Source organism: Rissa tridactyla, chromosome 5, assembly GCF_028500815.1.
Source record: "Rissa tridactyla isolate bRisTri1 chromosome 5, bRisTri1.patW.cur.20221130, whole genome shotgun sequence".
Classification (NCBI taxonomy): domain Eukaryota; kingdom Metazoa; phylum Chordata; class Aves; order Charadriiformes; family Laridae; genus Rissa; species Rissa tridactyla.
The window spans coordinates 16,900,552-16,923,434 of record NC_071470.1 but is presented as its reverse complement, the minus strand read 5'-3'; the positions used below and the strand labels follow the sequence as shown (position 1 = coordinate 16,923,434).

The 22,883-nt window shown below is 41.4% G+C and overlaps 1 protein-coding gene across 8 annotated transcripts in view; it reads left to right on the top strand.

Moving 5' to 3' along the window:
- Positions 1 to 22,883, top strand: part of TBC1D1 (TBC1 domain family member 1) — a 115,582-nt gene that overhangs the window by 23,094 nt on the left and 69,605 nt on the right. The window contains exon 1 of one of the 8 annotated variants that reach the window (XM_054204359.1): positions 9,815 to 10,072. The exons of the other annotated variants lie outside the window; for them this stretch is intronic. Coding sequence (XP_054060334.1) covers positions 10,043 to 10,072 — 30 coding nt within the window. The 5' untranslated portion in view covers positions 9,815 to 10,042. Of the gene's footprint in view, positions 1 to 9,814; positions 10,073 to 22,883 lie in introns of those variants that run through there. 8 annotated transcript variants of the gene reach the window in all.

Here is a 22,883-nt window from a genome sequence, read left to right as displayed (position 1 = left end):
GATACTTTACGATGCAGTGAGCTAGCACAAGAACCAACAGTAAGTAAAGGTACTGTCTCTAGAACTGAAATACTAGTGTTCCTGGTGTTTATTCTTAGGTATTAAAATTCACAAAACAAGGCACGTGCTTAAGTGGGATTAGTGTTTGGCATCAGCTGATGTTCTGGGATGTCTCAGTTCCGCTCAGCAGAATATCTGATAGATGTGAAAACATCAGCTCTCAGTCATGGTCTTAGATATAACATGCTTGTATCTGGTAAGGACCGAAGTTTCTTTTCTAGAAACTTGCAGGACTTCAGAATGTTCTTTACATGTATGTTATTAACCCCATAATGAACTAGGTACATCCAGGGGACAACAAACCTCAGAGTGCGTGCATTGCTTGTGTGCAGGCTTCCTTTTTACTGGGAGGTTTGCAGTGGGCATTCCGTGGGTAGGTTGTGTACTGCAGAAGGCACGCTTCAAGTTTTTCTTTAAAATGAAATTTTTTTTTGCCGGTGTTTTAGTTTTTGTATTCTAATAGATTATCCATATGCAAGCTAGGATTGGAAGAGTCAGAAAAGTTCCCAGGAACCACAAACAAAAAACCCACAGGTTTCTGATTCATAGGTACATTTCTTGTTAAAGTTACAGAATACAAACTGTCAAGGTCTCAGGAGAAATACCTTCATGCAAGTTGAGACTGTGCACTTCCAGCGAGCCATATAAAAGCTACGTATATGGCAATGTTTCCTTACCGTCAGTGACCTGGCGTTTATACACACACATACTCACACGTATGCCAGTCTCTTCTGGAAGTCTTGATGCCAGCTTGAGACATCAGCTGAATGAGACTTCCAGGCAGCAGCCTTAATGGGAGTTCAGTCCCAGCTGGTTGTGGGTGAAATAAAAGCATGTGTATGGGGATGACATTATGGATCTACAATGAGATAATGTAATATTTGATTCTTACTTTTTTAAGCTCTTGCTGTTTGGTTGTATATTACAGCTTTTTGCATGTTAGAAACAAAATGTGAAAGTTAATTGAAGCTGGCCTACATTCTATTCATAAATTATGATTGAAACCAACAGGAGACTGGAGAATTTGTTATGTTCTGGGGTAAGAGACGCTGCTCAGCTAACTTTTAAGGTTCACTTAATTCGTCTTTGTGCCTGTGAACACATTGAAATATGTGAGGTCAGACTCACAAGTTGCAGTGGTATCTGAATTTATCAGATGGCTTGAGTGAAGACTTCAGCTGTCCAGTCCGTGTGTCCAGCTGTGTGCAGGTTTCTCCTGGAATGCCATAATTCCCTACTGGTACTGGGAATACCCGGGAGGGAGAAAATGGCAGAATTGGCCCATGATTGTTTTATTGTAACTTTCTTTTCCTTCTTATTCCTGAAAATATGTACAGTTTTCCCAGATTTTACCTGCTCCAGGAGTCTTACGTGAAATGATGCAGCTATCTAGCATTCTCAGTGATAAGACAGGGTTAAAGAAACCTGAGCAAGGGAATGCATTGGGTCTGTGTGGATCCATGGTCGTGGTCGTGAGAGAGCTGACTCGGCGTGTGAAGGCTTCCATTGTTCAGGCAGAGGAGCGGAAGCGCAGTCAGCACATGTGGCCGAAATGTGCAGTGGTGTCTTACAGTAATATATCCTGAGCCCTTTGAAGCGATGCAGCTTTATCAAAACCACAAAAGAGCCGTAAGGACAGATCCTGTTGCTACGTTTTAAAAGTCTCTGTGTCATGTGTCATATTTCACAAATGTTTTCCTGCGTGTTTTTAGGAGTCAAAGTGGAATTGGCGTAAAATAACTAGATGTGGAATGTTGTTTGTAATGAAACCAGGAGCTGCAAACTTCTGAACGGAAAGCGAACTGAATCATGGGGGAAGTGGGTTTTTTTCAGATTGGTAGAGGCAGTGTTTGAATCTTGATTTTAAAGATGGTTTATTGCCATTTTGTGGCTTTTGCTGTAATTGAAAGACAGGAAGACTTAGACAAAAATATATAAAATGACCAGAGCAAAAGCGTCCACATCATTGCCAAAGATACACTCAATGGGTTAATAAGCCCTGAGAAGAGGGTAGGAAGGGGAGAGATAAGAAACAGTAAGTTAAAAGTGTGTGCAAGGGAACATTGCTGATAAAATTTTCCACTTTCAAGACAGCTGAGAAGGAATACAATCAACAGCACAACACAGCAAAATAAAAATCGCAGACAATTTAATAAAAAAGTAGGTTTATATGCACCATACGAAATTACCGTACATGCAGATTATTATGTTAGTAGATTCCAGTGGTATTCGCAATTCCACATTACACAGGAAATACCTAGGGAAGGACTGTGCTGCAGCTTTGCTGTAATCAGAGGGAAGGCTGGTGATGAGAAGCAGCGCACAGCAAGGGCCAGGCTGGTTCCTGACTGCACTTCTCCATCGGCTGCGAGGGGCTGCTGCAGCTCTCAGCAGGCTGCTGTAGTTCTCCCACCAGGAGTTTGTCCAAGAGCATCCCAGAAGGGTGGCTTATGATATGAGGGCAACATTACAGAAATTAAAATTTCTTCAGCTTGATTCTGGAAAAGAACAGGACAATATGGTATACGTTTTCTCTTTTTGTTATCTACATTTAAGATGTGTGAGGATATGATAGCAACTGGTCTGTGATTTTAGTGGGGGTGGGATTGGATGCTTCTTGGATGAATAGCTTTTACACCCAGATGCTTATCATATGTAGATTGCAATATAGCTCCATTGACTGTAGGTAAGTTCTGGATGCTACACCTGCTGAAAGATAAACCTGGACTGATATTTTTTTATTGTTAAGCTCTTTCCAGCAAAACCAAAAATATTATGGGTTGGGGGTGGAATGGTTAACACTTGAAGTTTTATTCTAACTGTTGATTTTTTTCAGTTTACTGAAATGGATGTTGCTTTAGAGTATCTGAACTACAGTAAAAGTCCAGTGGAATCTGTGTACTGCCTATGGGGATTGCAGCTGAATACAGTTATGAGAAATCAATGCTGTTAGAAATAGATTTATTAAGTTATTAAGTAAATTGCAGAGAACTGAGAAGACTGGCTACTTTTTCTGGCTCTCCATACCATGGAACTCAATACACTTTCCTACTCTCCTACTGTTGCAACTGAAGTACACAAAATAATACGCTTAGGAAGTGGGACTTTTTTGTGTTTATAGTTAATCATATGAACAAAGAGCTAGGCAATAATGCTGTAAAACTGTGCATAGAAAATTGCTTATTTTATATTATTCATTACTAGAGTGTTCTAATATGCTAAAGTGAATATGGACATCTTAACTAACATGAAGTCCCATGTAATGGAAATAGGCATTCATTATATATGTATCTCCCATAGCACATGGAGAATCGATACATTTTATAATTATGTTTTGATTTTAACCAGTCAAGTGAGAGTTGTCATTTTCTGTTCATAGTCTGGTTTTCCTCCACACTTTCTAGGCTTTTTTTTTACTATGTAACTTATCCATTATTTGAAGTAGAAGTGCTTAGTATTTAATTTTTTTTTCTTTGTGGGGTGGTGCTTCTCCACAAAGGAAATGAGACATATTTTCAAATGAAGTGTCTTTCTTCCTATCTGAGTAACTTGCGTTAACCATATACGTTTCAAGATCAAGGAACACTTTAAGTATAACCTTTAATTAATTGCATTTCAGAAAATACTTCTTAAACTTTTAGAGGTTTGTTTTCTCCTAAGACTTTTCAGTGCTTGCCACAGGGAAGCGGCGGGAAGCTTGAGGTAAAGGGTGCAAAGTCCTTCCACGGCCATATATCTAGTGCCAGGGGACTTTAATCCCCATTTAATTCTCACATCCTTCACGTCCAATTGTCAGGGGGATTTTTAAAATAAGCAGTCCTGCATCATTAATATTTTACCGTTTATGCAGTTGTGTCAGGGTGTGTGTGCAGGTGTGTGTCATCCCTGTGGCGGCTGTTGCTCTCTCCCCCAGAGCCACTTCAGCAGCCTGGGGAGCTCAGCTACTTGTCCCTCAACTTGGTGACACTGAGAACACCAAAAAATATTGCCCAGCAGGGAGAAAAACGGGAGGTTTCCAACTGTTTCAGCCACAGTCAAGACCTAGTTGGTGATCTCAAGGGCTCAACCTATGTCTTTGTCACTGAACACTGGGAGCCTCCCCATTTGTTTTGAGCTCTGTAACCTGCTTCTGCAGTTTGCCAGTTTGCTCTGCCTGTCCTCTAATCTTCCTGCTCCAGTTTCACAGCTGTCAGGAAACCCTCTGTCACAAAATAGAATAAATGCGTGGAACCTCTGATGTCTCAGTGTGGCAATTCCCCACTATGTGCTGAGTTTTCCCCGTCGCTCATTTGCCACAATGTCCTTGTGGGTTTTTTGCATCCAACTATTCAGATCAAAGTGATCTCTTCACAAGCCTGCCTGGACTTATCTGCAGATTCAGGCTGTAGCTTTTTGCTCATTTATAGAGATCTCATCGGTTGATCACAATTGGATCACTCAGCAGCGCACATTTGATCTTGGTGAATCGCAGACATATCATCATGCTTGAGCAGAATTAGTCAGAACCTATGGCAAAGTTCCTGACAGCTTTAAGCATTTTTTTTTTCTGTCTGTGGGAAGACAAAAAATACTCAACCCAGCATAAAGCTTGCCAATCCAAAGTTTACTCATCAATTTTTTTGGAAGTGTTTGAAGTGGCAGGATGATTTCAGTCCAGATGAGTGTTTTGCGTCAGATGGCCTTAATGTTTATGAATGGGCACTAGCACCCTAAAGCTAGATTGTGTTTATTGTTACACTGATTACGAATAACTTTGGTTACCTCTCTTTCTTTGTGTCTTGCATTCCCTCTCTACCTGAATTTTGTGGGTACTTTTGGCATGCCTCATGTTAGTCAGATACCGTACATCCAAAAGTGTCTTCTTATCAGCTTCTCCTGTAGCCCGCTTCAGGTGTTGAAGGTAAAGCAAATTTTCTCTGGTTTTAGATTTTCTGTAACACTCATCCTCACGTGAAGAGAGGTCCCTTACAGGATGGTGCGTTCTGTATCCCATAAGTAATATTTTCTCCAGTCCCAGATAGCCAATTTTGGCAGATAGCCAAAATGCTTCAGTCTACACTCTTAACACACCAACAGCATGAAGAAGATTACCCAAAACATTATAATTTCTGTTTCCACTGAGTATCTGGAAACCACCAAGAAGCTCATCCCATTTCTTTGGCAGGAGCTGGATTTCAGCTTTAGCATGGATGTGCAGCTCAGGGCAGTGGTCTCATCTGCGCTTCGTGTTAAGAGTTTTTTTTCACTGCCAGTCAGTGGTTACCTGTCAGATCTTGCTCTTGTCTCTCATCAGGGGGCTGGTGCGGATCTTATTTGATAAGGTAGTTTGGTTTTGTGATTAATCTTTTATTTTATTTTGTATTGAGAAAAAAGGAGTTTGGTTATAGTTTGTCCAAAAAAAGTAACAAAGCTCAGTCTTTTCTTCACCACAGTATCTTTTCAGAAGGCAGCTAGTCAGGCTTGATTGAGTCTTTGGATAGGATGAAATCCAGAGGATTCATTACTCTCTTCCTTCAGTGGATCCAGATGAATCATTTGTTGCATCTTGCATCGTATGGATGTGTGATAAAAGTCTGGGGTTTCCTTAAATAGACATCTTTGTTTTGGTATCTTTTAATACACCTTTATCTAAAATCCAAAACATCATTACATTTTGAATTCACATGGCAAACAGTACTCTCACACTAGTTACTTTCTTTCTATCTTTCTCCTCTGATAAAGTAGACACCATCTGGCCTGCTACCTGGAATGGGAAGGGATGAGACAAGACTCAAGGAACTCCTAATGAATGGTTAAAACTAAGTAATAAAAGATAGAAATTGTGGGTGTTTTTAAATAAAGGCCAAATACGGATACTGGTAATTACTGGCAGGCATATTCCTTTCTTGCATTTTTTTCAACTGAATTTACGAAGACCACCTTGTGTACAGAGAAAGAAGAGAGAAATTAAACTTGTAACAGTGAATGTGGGCAGAAGGGAAATCACAAGAAGTATAGCTGATAAAACATGTTTAAGTACAATTCAGAGGGAAAAGCTTCAAAAGGGTATGGGGTCTGCTGTAAAACCACCACCAGAGTTAACACAAAAGCAACAGGAGAGGCCAGTTCTCAGGTAATACAGTTGTGGCTATACCCCTAATGCAACTTCTGAGATGTCATTCAGCGGTGACATACTGTGAAGACTCTCAAAAATATTTATAGCCATTAAACCTAAAGAAAGCTGAAATCAGAGCAGAATGAGTCAGAAAATATTCCTCTTTTGAGTTAAAAGGTTGACTGCAGCCTCCTTTCTTCTTAGTATTTCCTTATATTTCACATCTCTTCCCTTATCTCCAAATGGTTTCTTTTAATGGAGAGAGCTTTGTTGCAGGAGAAATAATGGGGGTATTTGTGGATGTGTAAATTTATGAAGGACATCTGTAAAACTGAAAGATCATCTTTCTGACGATGTAAGCTTTAAGTTGTGGCTTTGAAGTATTTTAATTGCTACTATTTTAAAAACAGCCACAAATATCTTGCTAATATTTTCCATGATAACATGGAACAGTTCATAGGAATGAGGATTTTGTTTTGTTTTTTAGAAGATCATACACTTAGATAAGATGGTGTCAAGTGCTACTTACTGTTTATGCAATACAGATGTTATTCCCTGGCCCTGAATTTTTCCATTTACCCAAAATGGATATATGGTGGTTTTGGAGAGAGAGCTATTGCACAAGCCAAACTTAAAATAGAAAAATACAGAGGTTCTGTTTTTAGAAAGTTGAACATCCTGAAAAATGAATGCAGTTATTGTTCCTACTATATTACTAAATCTATCTTTTTTGGAAGGTGAGCAGCACAGTGACCTTTTCATTTACACTGAAGAATTTCATGCATTACCAAATGTTTTTATATCTGAACACTTAAGCCTAGCTGCCAGCTGTTGCCCAAATGCTAAAGAGTGCCCATTCCTTCTTCCTTCAAGGTTGGAAGATGCATCTCCATTTAAAATTTGAACTAAAGCAGAGAGGGCGGTGATGTAGCATGCCTGAAAGTCATGTTAACAGCAGAAGCTGGAATTCATTCACTGCTACTCTGTCTCATAGTTCAGTGTCTTCACCACAAGACGACTCTTCCTCCCAGTCCTATAGAAGCATGTAGAAGGTTTCAGCGTGCATTTAAAATCATATAGACATCACTATAACAATTGTATGCAACAGGTTTAGAAGCTAAGTAGTGTGAAGTGACACACTGGGGATGGCTCTTTGAGCCAGCTGCAGTCAGGGCGAGAAGCCAGATCTCCTGCCTCACATCAGCATTTAATGTGGACTCAGAGGTGTGTGTGTTGTTAGTTTAAAACTGTGGAAGGGTGCCAGTCAGGAAGGAGGAGCTGGAAAAACTCTTAAGCAGGCAGGATCTCCTCAGAGAAAGGGGAAGAAATAATTATTTAGAAATAATATTGTTCACAGTGTTAGAGAAACGCAACTCTAATGCTACCACCAAATAGTGGATATGCTGTACAGCTGTAAGCAGCACATAATGAGGAACATTCTGCCTTGCTCTTGCCCTCAGTTGCTCTATGAAATAAAAGCAGACCCAGTTCTGTCCTTCTAGTGGTCTTCTAAGGTGCCTATTTAAAGCCCTGAGAACAGATGCCATTTATTCATGTATGTGCTCTATACATCATGAACCGTAGCAGCAGTGACAATTTGTAACTCTTATCATGCCACTAAACCTTTAAAGCCCAACACCAGAGTGTGTTGGTCATATTTAGTCATTTATTGGGCTTATGGCTAAGAACATCCATGCAATCAAACTGTCCATGGCCACTATCGTAATGACAGAACGAGCTGTTGGCCGTCCTTGTGAATCACCTCTACTTTAATCTGTAGAACTATTTGAAAATGGATCTCTATTCTCTTTTTATGAAGATAGGAAATGTATTTGTTATGGCTTTAATTCCAATAACTGTAATGTTGATTGTAAGTTGATTAAAAACTGTCCGGACTCTCCAGACAGGGCTCTCCAACCATGAGAAGGTCACCATAAGTAAGTTGCATGGTGGTTTATTAGCTCATATTGGTTACTGTTTTGTGGCTCCATGGCAAGTGTTGCTCAGGAAAAGGATTTCAAATTCCTACATCATATTTCTTCCCCTGATTAGCTGTGTGTCTTTGAAAAAGCCAACGAAACTCATCAAGACTTAACTTTACAGATGGGTAAACTGGTATTTAGCTAGAGAGTGCTAACATCCAGTGGCAGCAGATTTCCCCAGTCCCAACCACCACCAGCTCAGCTGTGTCACGGTGCTGCCATGCACCAGCTCATGCATCCACCATGGTCAGATTCCTCCGTTCTCAGACTATCAGCGATGCATTGGCCATGATAGAGACATCACGCTTCACTGGCACAATCCTTTGTTTCGTGCCACCTTTTCTGTGTAGGTGCTACTGTTCTGGGTTGTTGTTTTGTGATTCTCTGTTCCTCGGGAGGAAGTGGATGGAAGTGCCATGCTTAGGTACTGCGGATGCCACAGGTATGACCTGAGAAGAACTGCTTTTGTGTTGCCCCCTCAGACCACTGTGGCCCATTACCACACACACAGCACTACAGCACTCACCCGCACAGCGTTAGGTGGTGGCACAGCTCTCTCGGCAGCTGTCTCCTTGGCTTTCTGTGAACAAAACCCAGGGCTGCAGGATCATGCCATCTGGGGCAGGGGCTGAAACCACCCCTTATCTGCTTCAATCAGCTGTGAGATTGGCTCTGCTTCTCCCCAGCCCCTGTGCGAGGGTGTCACTCTTGTGCTCCAGTGGACATTCAATAACTTCGATGAGTGGGACAGTGTCAGCTCTAAACCTGGAGATTATTCCTTCAGCTCTGAGCATTTAAGTGCAAGCACACGCGGGACACACTCCCAGTGGGATGACAGTCTTGGTGAAAGTGTGTTTGGGCAAAGCGAAGAGCCAAATTTGGCACTTCAACATGTTACTTTGGTTGAATTTTATTGGGAAGAAGCGCAGGACAGACCCCTATGCTTTCCTGTTATGATTTTGCAATCATAATGTTTTTATGAGATGATGGAAAATAAGGGGCTTTTTGTTTTTGTACCAGTAGATTATTTTCTGTGAAATCCCAGCCTTTTTTTCCCCCACTAGTTCCGTGCCCTTCCTCCAAACTGAGGAAAATGAATTGTTTTCAGGCAGCCCTACAGAGTAGGCGTGTGTGTTCACAAGCAGTCCAGCCAGAGCGACAACAGGAATGAACACCTTTCCTGTCTGGGTGGCACGTACCATCCCTTGACCTGCCAGAAACACCCATACTAGTGACTTCTGCCATGCTGGTTTTTTTCATTCTCTTCTTCAACGGCTTATTTCTGGAAGCAGAGCTGCGAGTGTGCGATATCAAATGCCATTACCTAACATGAATGGCGAGCCTGACTGCAAGCGTAACGCTTCCCAGTGGTTTCAAACAGATGATTTTTCACTCGATCCCTTAACGTTAAGCATGCCTTCCATGCCCGCAGATTCCCAGAAAGTTACAGAGACCGCCTGGAATTTCTGGGTGGTTTGTTTTGTTTTGTTTTGTTTTTTCAAAAAAATAGTTGCGAATCCTGCCGTTTGCGCTGAATTACGTAAAAGGGCAACGCGATGAGGTAGCGAGCGAGCTGCCGGTGGACCAGCCCCGCTCCCTTCCCGCCTTCCCGGGGCCGGGCGGCCGCAGTCCGGCGCGGGGCTCCCGGCGGAGGCGGAGCGCGGCGGAGGCGGGAGGCGGCCCCGGCCCCGGCCCCGAACCCCGGCCCGGCCCTTCCTTTCCCTTCCCGCCCCGGGAGCCTCCCCGGTTCGGCCAGCTCACGGTCCCCCGCCGGCTGGTGCCCGGAGGCGGCCGCGGGGAGACTTTGTGAGGCCGGGGGCTGGCTCCCCTTCCCGGCACATGAGGCGGCGGAGAGGAGCGGCCGGAGCCGGGGATCGCCGCCGGCCGCCGCGCCGGAGCTCGTAGGATGTCACCATTGTTCAGCTGGGTGGCTAAGGTAGGCGGTGCCGCGCCCGCCGTCCTCCGCTCTCGGGAAATAAAAGTCCAGCCGAAGAGTTTGCAGATGTTCGCGTTTAATTTCAAGGCGAGTCGACCCTCTGTGTGGGAAGGGAGCAGAGCCGCGCTGTATTGTTCAGCCGGGAAAAAGGAGAAGCACTCACAGCGAACAGGAAGGGAAAACTGATTTAACTCAGGGCTTGGGTTGGGGGGTTAAAAACGAAGCTGCAGTTGTGGCCGGCTGTCCTACCTTGATGCGGATCTGTAGAAGGGGAGAGCTGTAACTAAAACTGCACGGAAGGTGGGGTCTTGCTGCCTGCTCTAACACTTGTGTGCCCTGGAGAACGTGTAACAGCACTCCCGCTGTTTCTTTTGGACTTTTTTTCCTGGTTTTTGTCATACTCTGAATTTATGAAGAACAATAAGTAGCTTTTAATGGGGGGCTTACGTGTTTAAGTATGACAATGTGCGTGTCGTGTGATGGCTTCTACCTCTGTGTGTCTAGGGCTTCAGTAGGATCTCCCACTGTAACTGTGAAATTACATATGGATGCAAAGCAGTACTGATGCTTAAAGAATTCCAGAATATAGTTGTGAGCCAGTGTTTCAAAAAAAAAATATTTTTTTTTCCAAACTAACAGTCATTCCGAATTTAAAATGACCTGTCTATTTTATTCTGTCATAAGGCACAGTAGAAAGTGCAGGAGAGGACAAGTGGGTGAAGCAGAGCTGCACGACAGGCAAGAATTAGGGGTTCCTTGGCAGAATTAGCTGGGGGAAAAAAGACAACTGTATCTTGAAGATAAACTAACAGGCAGTCTAGTCCACTAGGCAGACCACAAAAAAACTGGTTCTCCCTTCTGTTTTGCCAGGTGTAAATGCTCAGTTGCTTAATCATTGTTATGCATCTCTGTCCCTGAATATATAACAGGTGAAATACCTACCCTGGGAAGATGGTAAGAGGGAAGTGCTTGATGCCTGACTGTGTTACCTTCGTTCAGGATTTGTTCTATTCTGTCTTAGAAGGAGCCTGCTTAACTTTAGCCATGCCCTGGAAAATAGAAATTTATCCTTTGCTCTTCCCACCTGGCTTTTTTCCCTCTGTTTAAATAGCTACCAGGTGGGGTTCTTATTAAAGTAGTTCCTTCTCCTGTCATCACTGTGTCTGGCTCGAGAGCGATGTAAGGCTTGATTTGCCATGTTATCCGAGGGAATGCACCGGCTGATTTCCACTCTGACTCCTACATATGTGCCAATCTCCTATACAGGTGGCTGCTGTCAAAAATGAGTGATGCTATTGAGTAAATACTTCAGGATGCCACTAAGGGGTGGCCCATTTTCCCCCTAGTTGTTCACTTGTCAGCTGGACAAAGCAGCTAGTCAGAGAGGAGTTAGTCTTGGAGGAGTTACAAGGCAGAATTTGTAGCGTGCAGACTTGGCCACGTTTCTAGAGAGAGTAACAGAAGCTCTTGCAGAAACTCACTTCTAACTCTGCTTTCAGAACTAATTATTGCAATGCTAGTTCCTCACAAGTGTTTAGTTTTATTCTTTTTATGGCTGTTAATCAGCACTAATTTGGGAGGGAAAGCAAAGCAGTGTATTTAGAAATATAAAACGAGGCTTGTTAACGGAGAAAGCTTTCCTGCCTGCCAAAATCTGATCAGTAAAATGTACTACTGCTGTAGGCTTTCAACACAAATGCAGTTTTTATAAGATGGTGGCCTGTTTCAGAACAAGGAAGGACTCCAGGGTGTGGGGGAGGAAACTGCCCCTCTTAAAACAAAGCTGTCCTCCTGCATCTATTACTTAAAAATAAGTAACCCCTCCATCTAGTAACATGAGTGCTTGGTGTCACTGTGTAAGTCCCCGGGCCTGCAGATACTTACAAGTGAAGTAATTTATTCCCATATGTTATAAAATTGGTCCCTAGTGTTTGTGTAGACTTTACCTTTTAATATGTCTTCATTACAGCTTTTTAAGTGCTGTTTTTCCCAGCTTGTCTGCTACCTACGTGCAGGCTCCTTGGGGATGAGTTTTGCGGTGCTGCCAGGCCGGGCTGTGGGGCCTGTTCTGGGCTGGAGGATAAAGCCCTGCTTGAGTCTTACATGGGTTGGGGTTGCCCACGTTGGCCATATGGATGCTGGCTAAACCACTTGAATGATGACTGGGTGGCTAATGAATTCTTAAGTACTGACTTCTTTTAGTCTCCTGACATTATTTAAATAAAAAAGAATAGGTATACCTGTTTTTCCTGCATGGTTTTATACAAAGTCAGACAACTGACTTCAGGGAAACCTTTGACTAAGCTCCATAAAACACAGTTTGTTGAAAGTGTAAACTAAGTTTGCGCTGTTGTAGGTAGACGGTGCAGTCACTTCTGTAGATACACAGAGATATTTTAATCTATATTCAGTTTAGTTCACTTCAATAACTGTTATTAAAAGTAAAGAAATCATTTGGAGTTGAAAAACATCAAAGCTTTCAGTCTGTAAACAAAAAAATAGATAGAAATGCAGATTTTTACTGATTTATGGTGTACTTGCGCACCATTAATTCATTAGTAGGAGATAATAGTACAGTGATAGCTGTTAAAAGTAATTTTATTTGTAGTATTTCATACAGCTTTAGTTTAAGTAAAAAAGTTCAGTGTTAGCTGTCTACAACAGCATTTTATAATGCGAATTTCTATTCAGAAGCAGCTTGACAGAAACCAGAATTAAAGAATTGATTGCTGAAGAAGTAGAAACAGTTCATAGTGTAACAAACTGTATAAACAGAGAATTTGAGTAAATATGTCCTCAGATTCTCAGCTAGTTAAGCAATTTATACATAGTATATCTTTCTAGTTACAAAAAAAGAGTACCATATATAATAGAAAAGCTGTGTTTAGCTTCAGCTTATTTTACCTCAAGGATTATAAACCAACAAGGAACCGATAAAGAAAATAACTAAGGTAAAATGCAAAGCAAGGTTACATTATTTAAATTTCTTGTATAATGATTTTGTTGACCAATCAATCCTTGTCAGCTGCTTCCAACCTGCAGGACAGCAGGTGGGAAGGGGATGCGCCCAGTTCCCTCCTGAGGTGAACTGAGAGCATCGGGGTTTCTCGCTGCAGCCCGAAGAACCTCCAAGAATGGGCCACCGACACTGGCTGAAACAGCTGCGTTTATAGTGTAGCTTTCCCCAGCTGGCTTGGCTACTCTTGGACCAAGAAGGTGATCATTTGGATTTTAGGCTATAAATGCAATAGATGCCCTGAAATTCCCAATAGCAAAGCAAGAAGTAGGTTGTTTGTTTGCTTGTTTGTTTGTTGTTTTTCCAGGAATTGCTGAGTCAGAATTGCCTGTGAGCTTTCTTCAGTTTGGGAAGCTTTCAAGGCATCAAAAAAGAGAGTTTCTATGCTATTCAGTGCAGCAAGGTTTTGTTTCTTGGCTTGTCCAATGAAACATTACTGAAGTAATAATAGTAATAATATTGGAAATGCCAATTATTTTCTTGGAGTCCTAGTATAACTTAATATGCTGTGTTAGAATTGATCTTGCTGATGTTTTGCCATTATTTCTACTATTTTCTAAGTAATAGAGTGCCTAGTAGACCTCTAGGGCAGAATGCATGGGAGTAACAACCTACTTCTTAGTTTAGGTCAGAAACTACAAATGAAATTAATTTGCCTACTGGAAGAGAATGAGAAGGAATGAGGGACTGAAAATCAAGAACCCAGAGAAATCCCCCCCTCTTTTTCTTTTTTTTTTTTTTTTTTTTCCTTCTCCTTTTTAAGAGTGTTCTGAAAGGGTGATCTTGGCTTTTTTCCCGATCTGTTTTAGGGTATATCACACTCATTTATGAGGATGTTTTGTTCCAGCTGTATTGACTTGCCTCTTTCCTTTATTCCCCACAGCTTCCAGTAAAGCTGAACACCTTTGGACATCTTTAATCCCTCAGTGAATAACTTGCATTTTAGCCAAATCAATCTCTTAAGGAGCCCTCATAACCAGGCATTTTAACACTAAAGCCCAATAAACAAAGTTCATTAAGCCTGTCTTACTTTTAAGCCCGTTTTACTTCTAAGATAGTAAATTATTTGGGGAGGTGCGTAAACGCTGGTGGTATCCTATGGTATACAACCCTTGTTTGTGCTAGTGCATTTATTCCCAGTAACATTTTTCATAAGTGAAGTTGAATACTTGGATACTGTACCGAGAATCAGGGAGTTAATAAAGAAATAGTGTCAGGGAAGAACTGAGAATCACTGGGGAGGGAAGACTCAAATGCAGCAGCAGTTTCGCCTGTAGATGAATCTCCTTGAAGCCACTGAGGCTGCGGGAAGGGCTGGGGGGACAGACTCTCACTTGTCTCTCAGGCCGGATGCCGGCAACGCAGCAAAAAGAAAGTTGAGATTTCTGCCAGAGCTGGGGTTTGGTGCCCGAGTTCACACAATGCCCCTGTCAGAGAACACTATGTGGCTGATCAGTGTGTTTCTCCAGGTTAGTTTTTGTTTGGGGGCAGGGATGGGGGGGAAATGTTGTTACCAATTGACAGCTTTCAGATAATTGCAGATTATCGCAACACGCCGAGTGGTTGAAACACTCTGTTTTCTGCATGCCAGTCACTCCCCACCTTCCCCCGCGGGGGTCTGGGTGATGACCGAGGAATATGCGCTCAGCATTTGAAATTAAGTCAGTCCTGTGGTGAAACCCCTCTGTTACTCAGCACTTACATTCCCTTTGGAGCTGTTTGCTTTTATTCTTCACCCTTCCATTTCTTTTTCTACACACCAGGCCTGAATTGCACCCACTCTGCTTAGACATCCCTGATTTGATGGGAGAAAGGCCAGAATACAGCCTGGCTCGCACGGCTTTTATGTGGCTGGGCAGATGTGGTAGGGCAGTGTCCTCTGCTTTTGTACGGTACATTACAGGTGCTTAGTAAGGAGCAGGGCTTTCCATAGTGAAATTCCTGGCCATGTAGATTAGAGCTTACTAAGGTTTTTCTCTTGAATCATTTATGCCTTTCTGAATTAATTTCTTATGAGTATGTACTTTTGGCTTCTTTTTGACCTTCAGATTTAACAAGCCAAGCCTGACGAGGTAGCTGAGCTTGCTGTTCTGTACACATCCTCCCCTCTGCAATTCAAAACAGAACTTTTAGGCTCCAGTCAAAACCTGTTTGCTTTCCTTTGCTGAAAAGCTATCTGGAAATTGGTGCTATTAGCTGTCTTCATGTGGTTAACACGTTTTGGGCCAAATCAATAGCGAAAATATTAGTAAATCCTGCAGGATCAGGGAAAACTCCAGGTCTCATCAGATATGGACAGTACAACTAAGTGTTTGTTTGGGTTTTTGCCGTATGTATCTCTCTATATATGGGGCACCACAGTTTAACTTCATTTGCTTTACATTTGATGATCTAAAATACTGTTTCACATCACAGCCTGCTTTTTTGGAAGGCTACTATAATGAAACAGTGCACTAGAGGTGTTTCTGAGAACTCAAAAGCAGCAGTTTGGCTCTGGGTTCCCCAAGAAGAAATGTCTTCAAGAGAAAAGTCAGCAGAGCACCTCTTTCTTCAGAGATCAGCTCACAGAGCTGCAAAACAATTCCAATTTATAATTTCCCATCATCCTGAATAGAGAAGCTGCAGCATATCTGAGAAACCTCTGCTTTAAGGGGATGTTGAAACATTTTTACCATGCCAACTAATAAATACTTAGGATTTTGAAATAAAATGGTTTAAAAGACTTCTTAAAATTGAAGGAGCTGAGGTTTGTATGGTGTACAGAGGTTAACTGGTGACTTAGCAAGTAAATCTTCAGTAGAAACACTGTTAATTGAATTACAGCTTGGCTATATATGTATAAAAATTATTTTTTTTAAAATTAGAAGCCTTTACAGCTTAACTGTTCAAGTTGAAATACCCATGGATGGCAATGACTGAGGAAAAAAAATTCTCAGCCTCGGTTTTGTTAGTATTTTAAATATCAGTAAAGATATAAAAAATATGTCAAGACACCTGCCCAAATAGGAGCTTGCTTACTAATTTGTTTGGGGAGGTGAGGCAGCAGAGCTGGGAAGAGCAGCTGGAACTTGGAGAGGAAAAGCTGGGGCAAGGAATGACATTAACCACTGCCTATTGGTTTTGTCGCCGAGTTATTTGTACTGACTTGTGTCCGAATTGTTTTTGGTTATTCTTACTTATTTAACCAAGTTACAAAAACAGATCCTGATGTGAATATAATTTTTTAATGGGAGAAATTTAAAGCAAAATCTTTCTGAAAAGCATGGTTTGCTTACTGAGAAGTAAGAGGGAGGTTCAGGCACCTTTACGCCGTTGAGGTGGACTAGAGCATAACAACTGGTTTTCTGCTACCTCTTTTCTCTTGTGTCTGCAAGTTCCCAAAAGGAAAGCTGGCCAGATGTCTGAAAGCCGCAGTTATTAGCCTGCATGAAATCACCCATAGGTTGCATCTACATTAGTAAGTAGCATCCAGCGAGAGATTGTTCAAGGGAAGCTGCTGGTGCTGAGGACAGGTTGTGTACCTGGGTCACGGGAGTGGGGTTTACTTTGGACTAGTCCTGATTTGGTGCTGTGAATCGAATGCCTGTTTGCAGTGAAGTGCACCATAAAATGAAGGTTTAGTTCTATTTAAATGGACGTCAGTTCAGGCACCTTGAGACCGCTCCACAATGCAGTCAGTTGCACAAGAAATGGATTGTTGTAATCTGCTCTCAAACACGTTCCTGGTCCACATTAAAATAGTGAAATAGTCCCACCCGTATAATAATTGAGCATCCAGTTACAGAAGCTGGACAAACAGTATACACATGGCTTCCCAGTAGCTGGCCCAGATGCAAGGAATGGGGGACCATCAGAGAATTTTTGTTTCATTGGGATGTTGACCATTTGGCTACTGCTTTGTGAGAATTTCAGGCCTGACGTTGTCCGGAGTTCCTGTGAGCTAGACTTTGGTGTGTCACTAGCTGAAGCACTGTGAAGAGAGGGTAAAAACATGTTTTGCCTTCCATTCTCAGGGCAGTGTGCATGTAAGCGCACATGTAGATGGTCACGTTTTAAAAAACAAAACAAAAATGAATCTTGGCTGAAATATCTGTAAGCTTCTTCCCATCGGAAAAGTTGTTGGCTTTGGACATGTGAATGCTTCTCTTTGTGCCTTTACAGCATCATCACTGTAATCAAAAACATACGTTTTTTCCAGGAGAAACCTTTGATATGCAGTAACCAAACAGGATTTTCAGGTACAGATATCCTGTGAAATTGCAGGTTTGGGGAGAAGAGACTACTTGTGCATAGTTACACAGGCACATTCCCAGCTACTGAAAATGGCTAAGCTAAGCTAACTAAACGGCTCCTTTCTTTTTCAATCAATTATTTTAGGGGGGTTTTGTGTTTATTTCATGGAGCTCTGTAACCAAATATCTTACTTTTATTAGATCTTAAGTTGCCTCTACATTTACTGGACCATTGGTCTGCTGCTATAGTACCAATGAGGTGAGCTCACTGAAGCCGTTGTCATGGAAATTTGGATGGTTAACTCTAAATATTTCATGCTGGTATTGTTTCATTGGCCCTTTTTATAGCTTCCAATCTCCTCAAATGCAAGCCATGGAAAAGGAGATTTGTAGAAGTGCTTTGGAGTTTTAAACGATTATGTACAAGAGGCCTGTCTTTAAAACTGTCGTGGTAGTTACCCAGAACCTGAACGAAAAATACATGCTGGAATTTTAGATTTTGGGTAAGTCCCACTGGAATATAACCTGTAGGATTTAGCATTCTGGGGAAACAATTGATGTTTCCATTTGACATACAGTCATCAGAGGATGACTTTTGTAGACTTAAGAAAAATTTTCTTTTATATATGAACACAGTTCATGGAGCTGATGCTGTGTTTTGTTTATAAAGTGCAGAATCATATACAAAATTACTTATTATAGGTTGCTATAATTCAGGCAGCGTTTTTTTCTCTCGTATGTCTAAAGATTGGATAATGCTTTCATGTGTGTTTAAAAAATCAACACAGAAAGGCCCAGTGCACTTGTATATTTTGTGTGGCTGAAATACCAGTGCTCCCTAGTGACATAATTTTGAGGGGGAAGAAGCTGGCATTAAAAGGAGTCTTTCCTTGAAATCTTTCTTTTTCCTTCCCTTCTTACTGCTTTCCCTTAGCTCGTCTGTTAGCATGTCCTATAGAGCATCATCTTTGTAACCCCCTCCAGCTTCTCTGGTAAGTCTGTGACGTCTGTGTTTCAGAAATGTTGAATACTCACCACTCCCTATTGGATTTTCTCGGTGGGAAAGTGTTTAAATATAGAATACTTTGGAAATAATTGTGAAAGCCAGAATTCAGTCGCTCTGAAAGGGGTGTGGCAGCATGAACTGTCCAGCGTCGCTGCAATTCAGTGTTTGGTACTTGTCTGTCTGATCTACCATTTTCTGAAGAAACCCAGCCTTAACTTGTGGGGAGAATGGAAGAACAAAAAGGAATAACGGAAAATGTACTGTTGGAAGAAACAGGGTAGGCTTAAAATAGCAATTTTGTAACCCTGAAAAGGGAACAGATTCTGAGGTTTTGTGTGTGTGTGTTGTTATAGTTTGCAGCTGAATAAAGTATGATGTGGATCGAATTTGATATTTATTAAGTGTTAATACAGATAAATGGTTGGAGCTCCAGAAATGATCATGGGCCAATATGTATTATTGAAAGATACTTTACAAGTATCTTTTTTATTTATTACATTTCACCATAAATTGCACCATCATGCTTACACTTTGTTTGGAAAGGTGCTGGGGCTGGGTCTGTTTGGTGATTTCTAATTTTTTGTTTCCTGTCGGTACAGCTAGTTTACTCTGACTGTAGTGGTGGAAGAGCTTCCTTACTATTTTAGCAAATATCTTGAAAATCTTCAAAATATCTTCCACTTTCAGTCAGTCTGGCATGGTGTCTTTTCCATGATGTAATTTTTTTATTTTCCTGCATCTCTTTTTTACATAGGAATAAGGAGAATTTTAAGACTGAGGTAGACTCAAATTAATGACGTTCCCTGAATTTCTTCTTTTGTTGTGTTGTTCATCAGTGGCATCATTAGGATTTCCAAACTCCTGTCAGCCATCATGTAGAACTTGGATACTGGTTGCTGTTACTATGGCATTTATTTAAATAAACCAGATGATGCAGGTAAATGATCTGACTGCAGCTTTAGAGAATTGTTGATAATGCTGTAGTACAGCTAATAGGGAAGGAACAAAAGGATGAATTTCAGCTGTTACTCTTCAGTTACTAGTGTTTTCCTAGATGAGCACAGCTTCTGAGATCAATTAGCAGTGCCTGCATAGGCCAGGTAATAGTGCTGAACTGAGATGACCAAAATAAAGTTCTTGGCACAGGCTGAAGATCTAGAGGTCTGCCATTGTAAGCCTGTAGTGAATTTGGTACAGGACATAAACATGAGAATTTTTGTCAGCAGGAGAGCCATTTTCATGGTGGCATTTTCATAATCTGGAGGCACTGCTAAAATTTCTCTTCAGGCACCTTGGCTTGGCTCTGGGATGACTTTCGGGAGTGATCCCATAGCTCAATTTGTCTTGATGGCACCTTTTATCTATATTTTGACAACTCTTTTTCATTTAGGACTGAATGTGCAGCTTTATCTAGAAAGGACAGTGACAACTTGGGTTTTGTGTTGGGACATACAGATTCACTATTGACTGTCAACAGAAGGAGCATGCTGGCTGCCCTGTAGCAGTTAAAGTGACGAGAGAACAGCCAATGAAGATGCCAACATTTAAATGAAGAAATGAGATCTGATTAAGATGACTAAAAGCACGAACAAGTACGCAGTGTAGGATGGTATTACAGCACTGCCAGACACAGGATATTTAGTCTCTAACCCTGCTCTGCACCTGATGCATTCCTGCCATCCATGATGCATTTGCAGTGAAACGCTGTCTTGTAGGCAGTCTGTAAGTGAATGGCACATTTTTCCACACTGATCATCTTCCTCTGAATACATTGTCAAATAACCTTTTTCAGATATCTATTGTCCCATCTGTTTTTCCTTTCTCTCTAGATTTTTCTAACGTGCTTATGTACTTAGTGCAGACATACTGTGTCTCTTACAGTGACTTTCAGAGGCACCTGATGTAAAGATTTATGCAATGGCCACTTACAAAAGCATCTTTTTCCAAGCTCTTTCTTTTTTCTTGCAAGATTTTTGTCAAACCTGGACCTGAGAGGAAGAATAGAATACAGAGTTGAACTTTTCACCTACTGTAAAATTTTAAGACAGCTTTATCTTTTAGCAGCAGGAAAGCACGATCCAATTCTTTTATCATCAGCAAGAATTGGAAGGACTGACTTTTTAGGAGAATGATCCTTGACTCTTTAGAGGAAAAATTGGCAAACTTCCCTAATGTGATCTGGCTGTATCTTAATGGAGGGAATACTGAGTAAACAGCTTGATCTTCCCTTTGCTCCCAATAACATCGCATTGATAGCTTCCAGTAAATGCAAAATATCCTTAGGAAAGCAATGTGTTTTGGTTTGTCCTTGATAACAACTATTTCCAAGAGAGTTAAAACATGACCTATCATATTGTAGCTAAATTTCTCCACAAAAAAACCCTGACGAGTTTTCATTCAAATTACATGATAGATGTTTTAGTGTAAATAGTCCTCAGTGAATCATAGGAGTGCAGTAAGCTTTCTGTGAGTCGTTCATTTCAAAATACAGTCTAATTCTGTAGGTTGTTAACAATTTCCCTACGTGCTTCTTATGTACTAAGAGTCTTGCTAGAAGTTGAAGGCTATTTAGGTGTACTCTTTGTATTGTTCTTCCTTCTCTTCCATTACATCGAATGCACGGTACATTAGGAATCAGTAGCGTTAAAGTTTAAATTTATTAAACTGTAATTTAACCTTTGTCAGTACTATAAGAAAACTTGCCCTGAAAGCTTTCAAATACTGTTGCTGTCTTTTTCTATATATAACTGTCTAAAAATAGGATTTATCCCCTTTCCCACTCTTAGCCTCCAACTCGGTCCCAGGCCTGTATCAACCCTATGAAGGGAGCCGTCCCGCCCTCCCCCTCCAAAAAAAGGATTTAATCTCTGTTGATAATGAATGAGCACAGTTGTTTCTCGGTATTACTTGACAACAGGTATTGTCTCCTTGTTCAATAGTCACCGTGTAAAATGTGAGCCTGGAATCCTGCAGGCAGGGCCAGCATCCACTGTTATGTCTTCAGGTGCTGGTTTCATTTGTGAAATTGTGGGAGAAGAAAACTTTGAAACAAAAGATGGAGAAGATAACACTATGAAGATGTTAATGCACTTTTGAAATATCTGTTGCCTTGCTTTATTTCACATTTGTGGCTTAAAAGTTTATCGTACTGAATGGAGCAGCTGATGAAGCAGTACAAGATGAAAAGAAATGGTTTGTGTTGCTAGGACAGAAGAGGGCTGGGGAAAAATGAATTAATGAACACCATATGATAAGCACTCCAGGTATAGAGCAGAGTATGCTAATAGGCTTCCCAAAAGTAGATTTTGTAGGAATACCCCCTTCAGAGCCAGTTGGGTGCCACTGCATTCAGAGCTGCACTAAAAGCCCGCTGAGGCCTTCCATCAGCTGCAGTTTGGGTTTTGGATCATGTATTTTCTTGGGGAGGGGTCCAAAAGTAAGCATCAAACTGGGATATAGTGTTTTATTTATGGAGAGTAGCCAGGTTTTATTGTATTTTGGCCTTCAAGTAAAGTATGTCTTGAGAGCATGTGAAAGAAAATCTTTAAGTCTATCAGCAACATGATGCATCTCTCTTGGGGAGGAAGCACCACCACAAAATAGAGCAGTCCAACTTCACTAGAACACCAAGTACAATTATGTTCTATTTCTGAGCTTGTTTACAGTAATCTATAAACAGGTTCTGCAAATATTGTTCTTTCGGAAAGGAAAGAAAACCTTTTTGTGCCTCTCTAAATTGCATGGAGTGCTCTCCAACTCACATGACTTTGCAAAAAGTGTAACCTTTTCCATCTAGCTGAGGAGTCATGAGGAAGGTTCTTGAGCTGAGATTGGTAATATGAAAAGGAATGTGATACTGTGAAAGTGGCATACAGTACTCGCGGCATCAGTCTGCATTACTTAGCAACCTTCTGGAGGTAGCACTCATGGGAAGTGTAGTCACCTTTATGGCTTTTTATGATAATGTGTAAACTGTAAGTGTATGTGTTGGCTACATGGAGCCAACTGTGTCAGAGTCATCTCATAGGACACTAGTCACTCACGCACCATGCTCCAAGTCAAAAAGAACTGGATTTAAACAGATTACTCTCTTCAGCCCCGCATAGAATATCCTTTGAATTTCAGTGCACTCTTGCTCATCAGCTTCTTGCATACAGCCCTGCAAAATTTAAGTCTCAGCCCCATCACCCTCACTTATCCCATTCTCTGTATAATGCCTGTTCAAACCTAACGAAGCAAACCGCACCTGAAAGTAGACACACATGTGATTGCTTTTCCTTTCATAGGTCTGAGGTGATATTACTCAGTCATTGAGCTTTCCATTATCATGGTTGAAACAACATCTCTGTCTTACCTTTGTAGGTGTGGTTTCACAGTCCTTCCTGAGCAGCACACCTGCGGTGTGGCTAGCCCCCCTGGCTGCCAGCTTGGCTACCACTACTAGCCCTCTGCTTCTGCTCTGACTTGTTCTTCTTTCTCAAAAGATATCCACAAGTTCCCTATTTAAATTAGATAGCTACTGCATGAGAGAGAAATGAGCTACACCAACATGTGCAG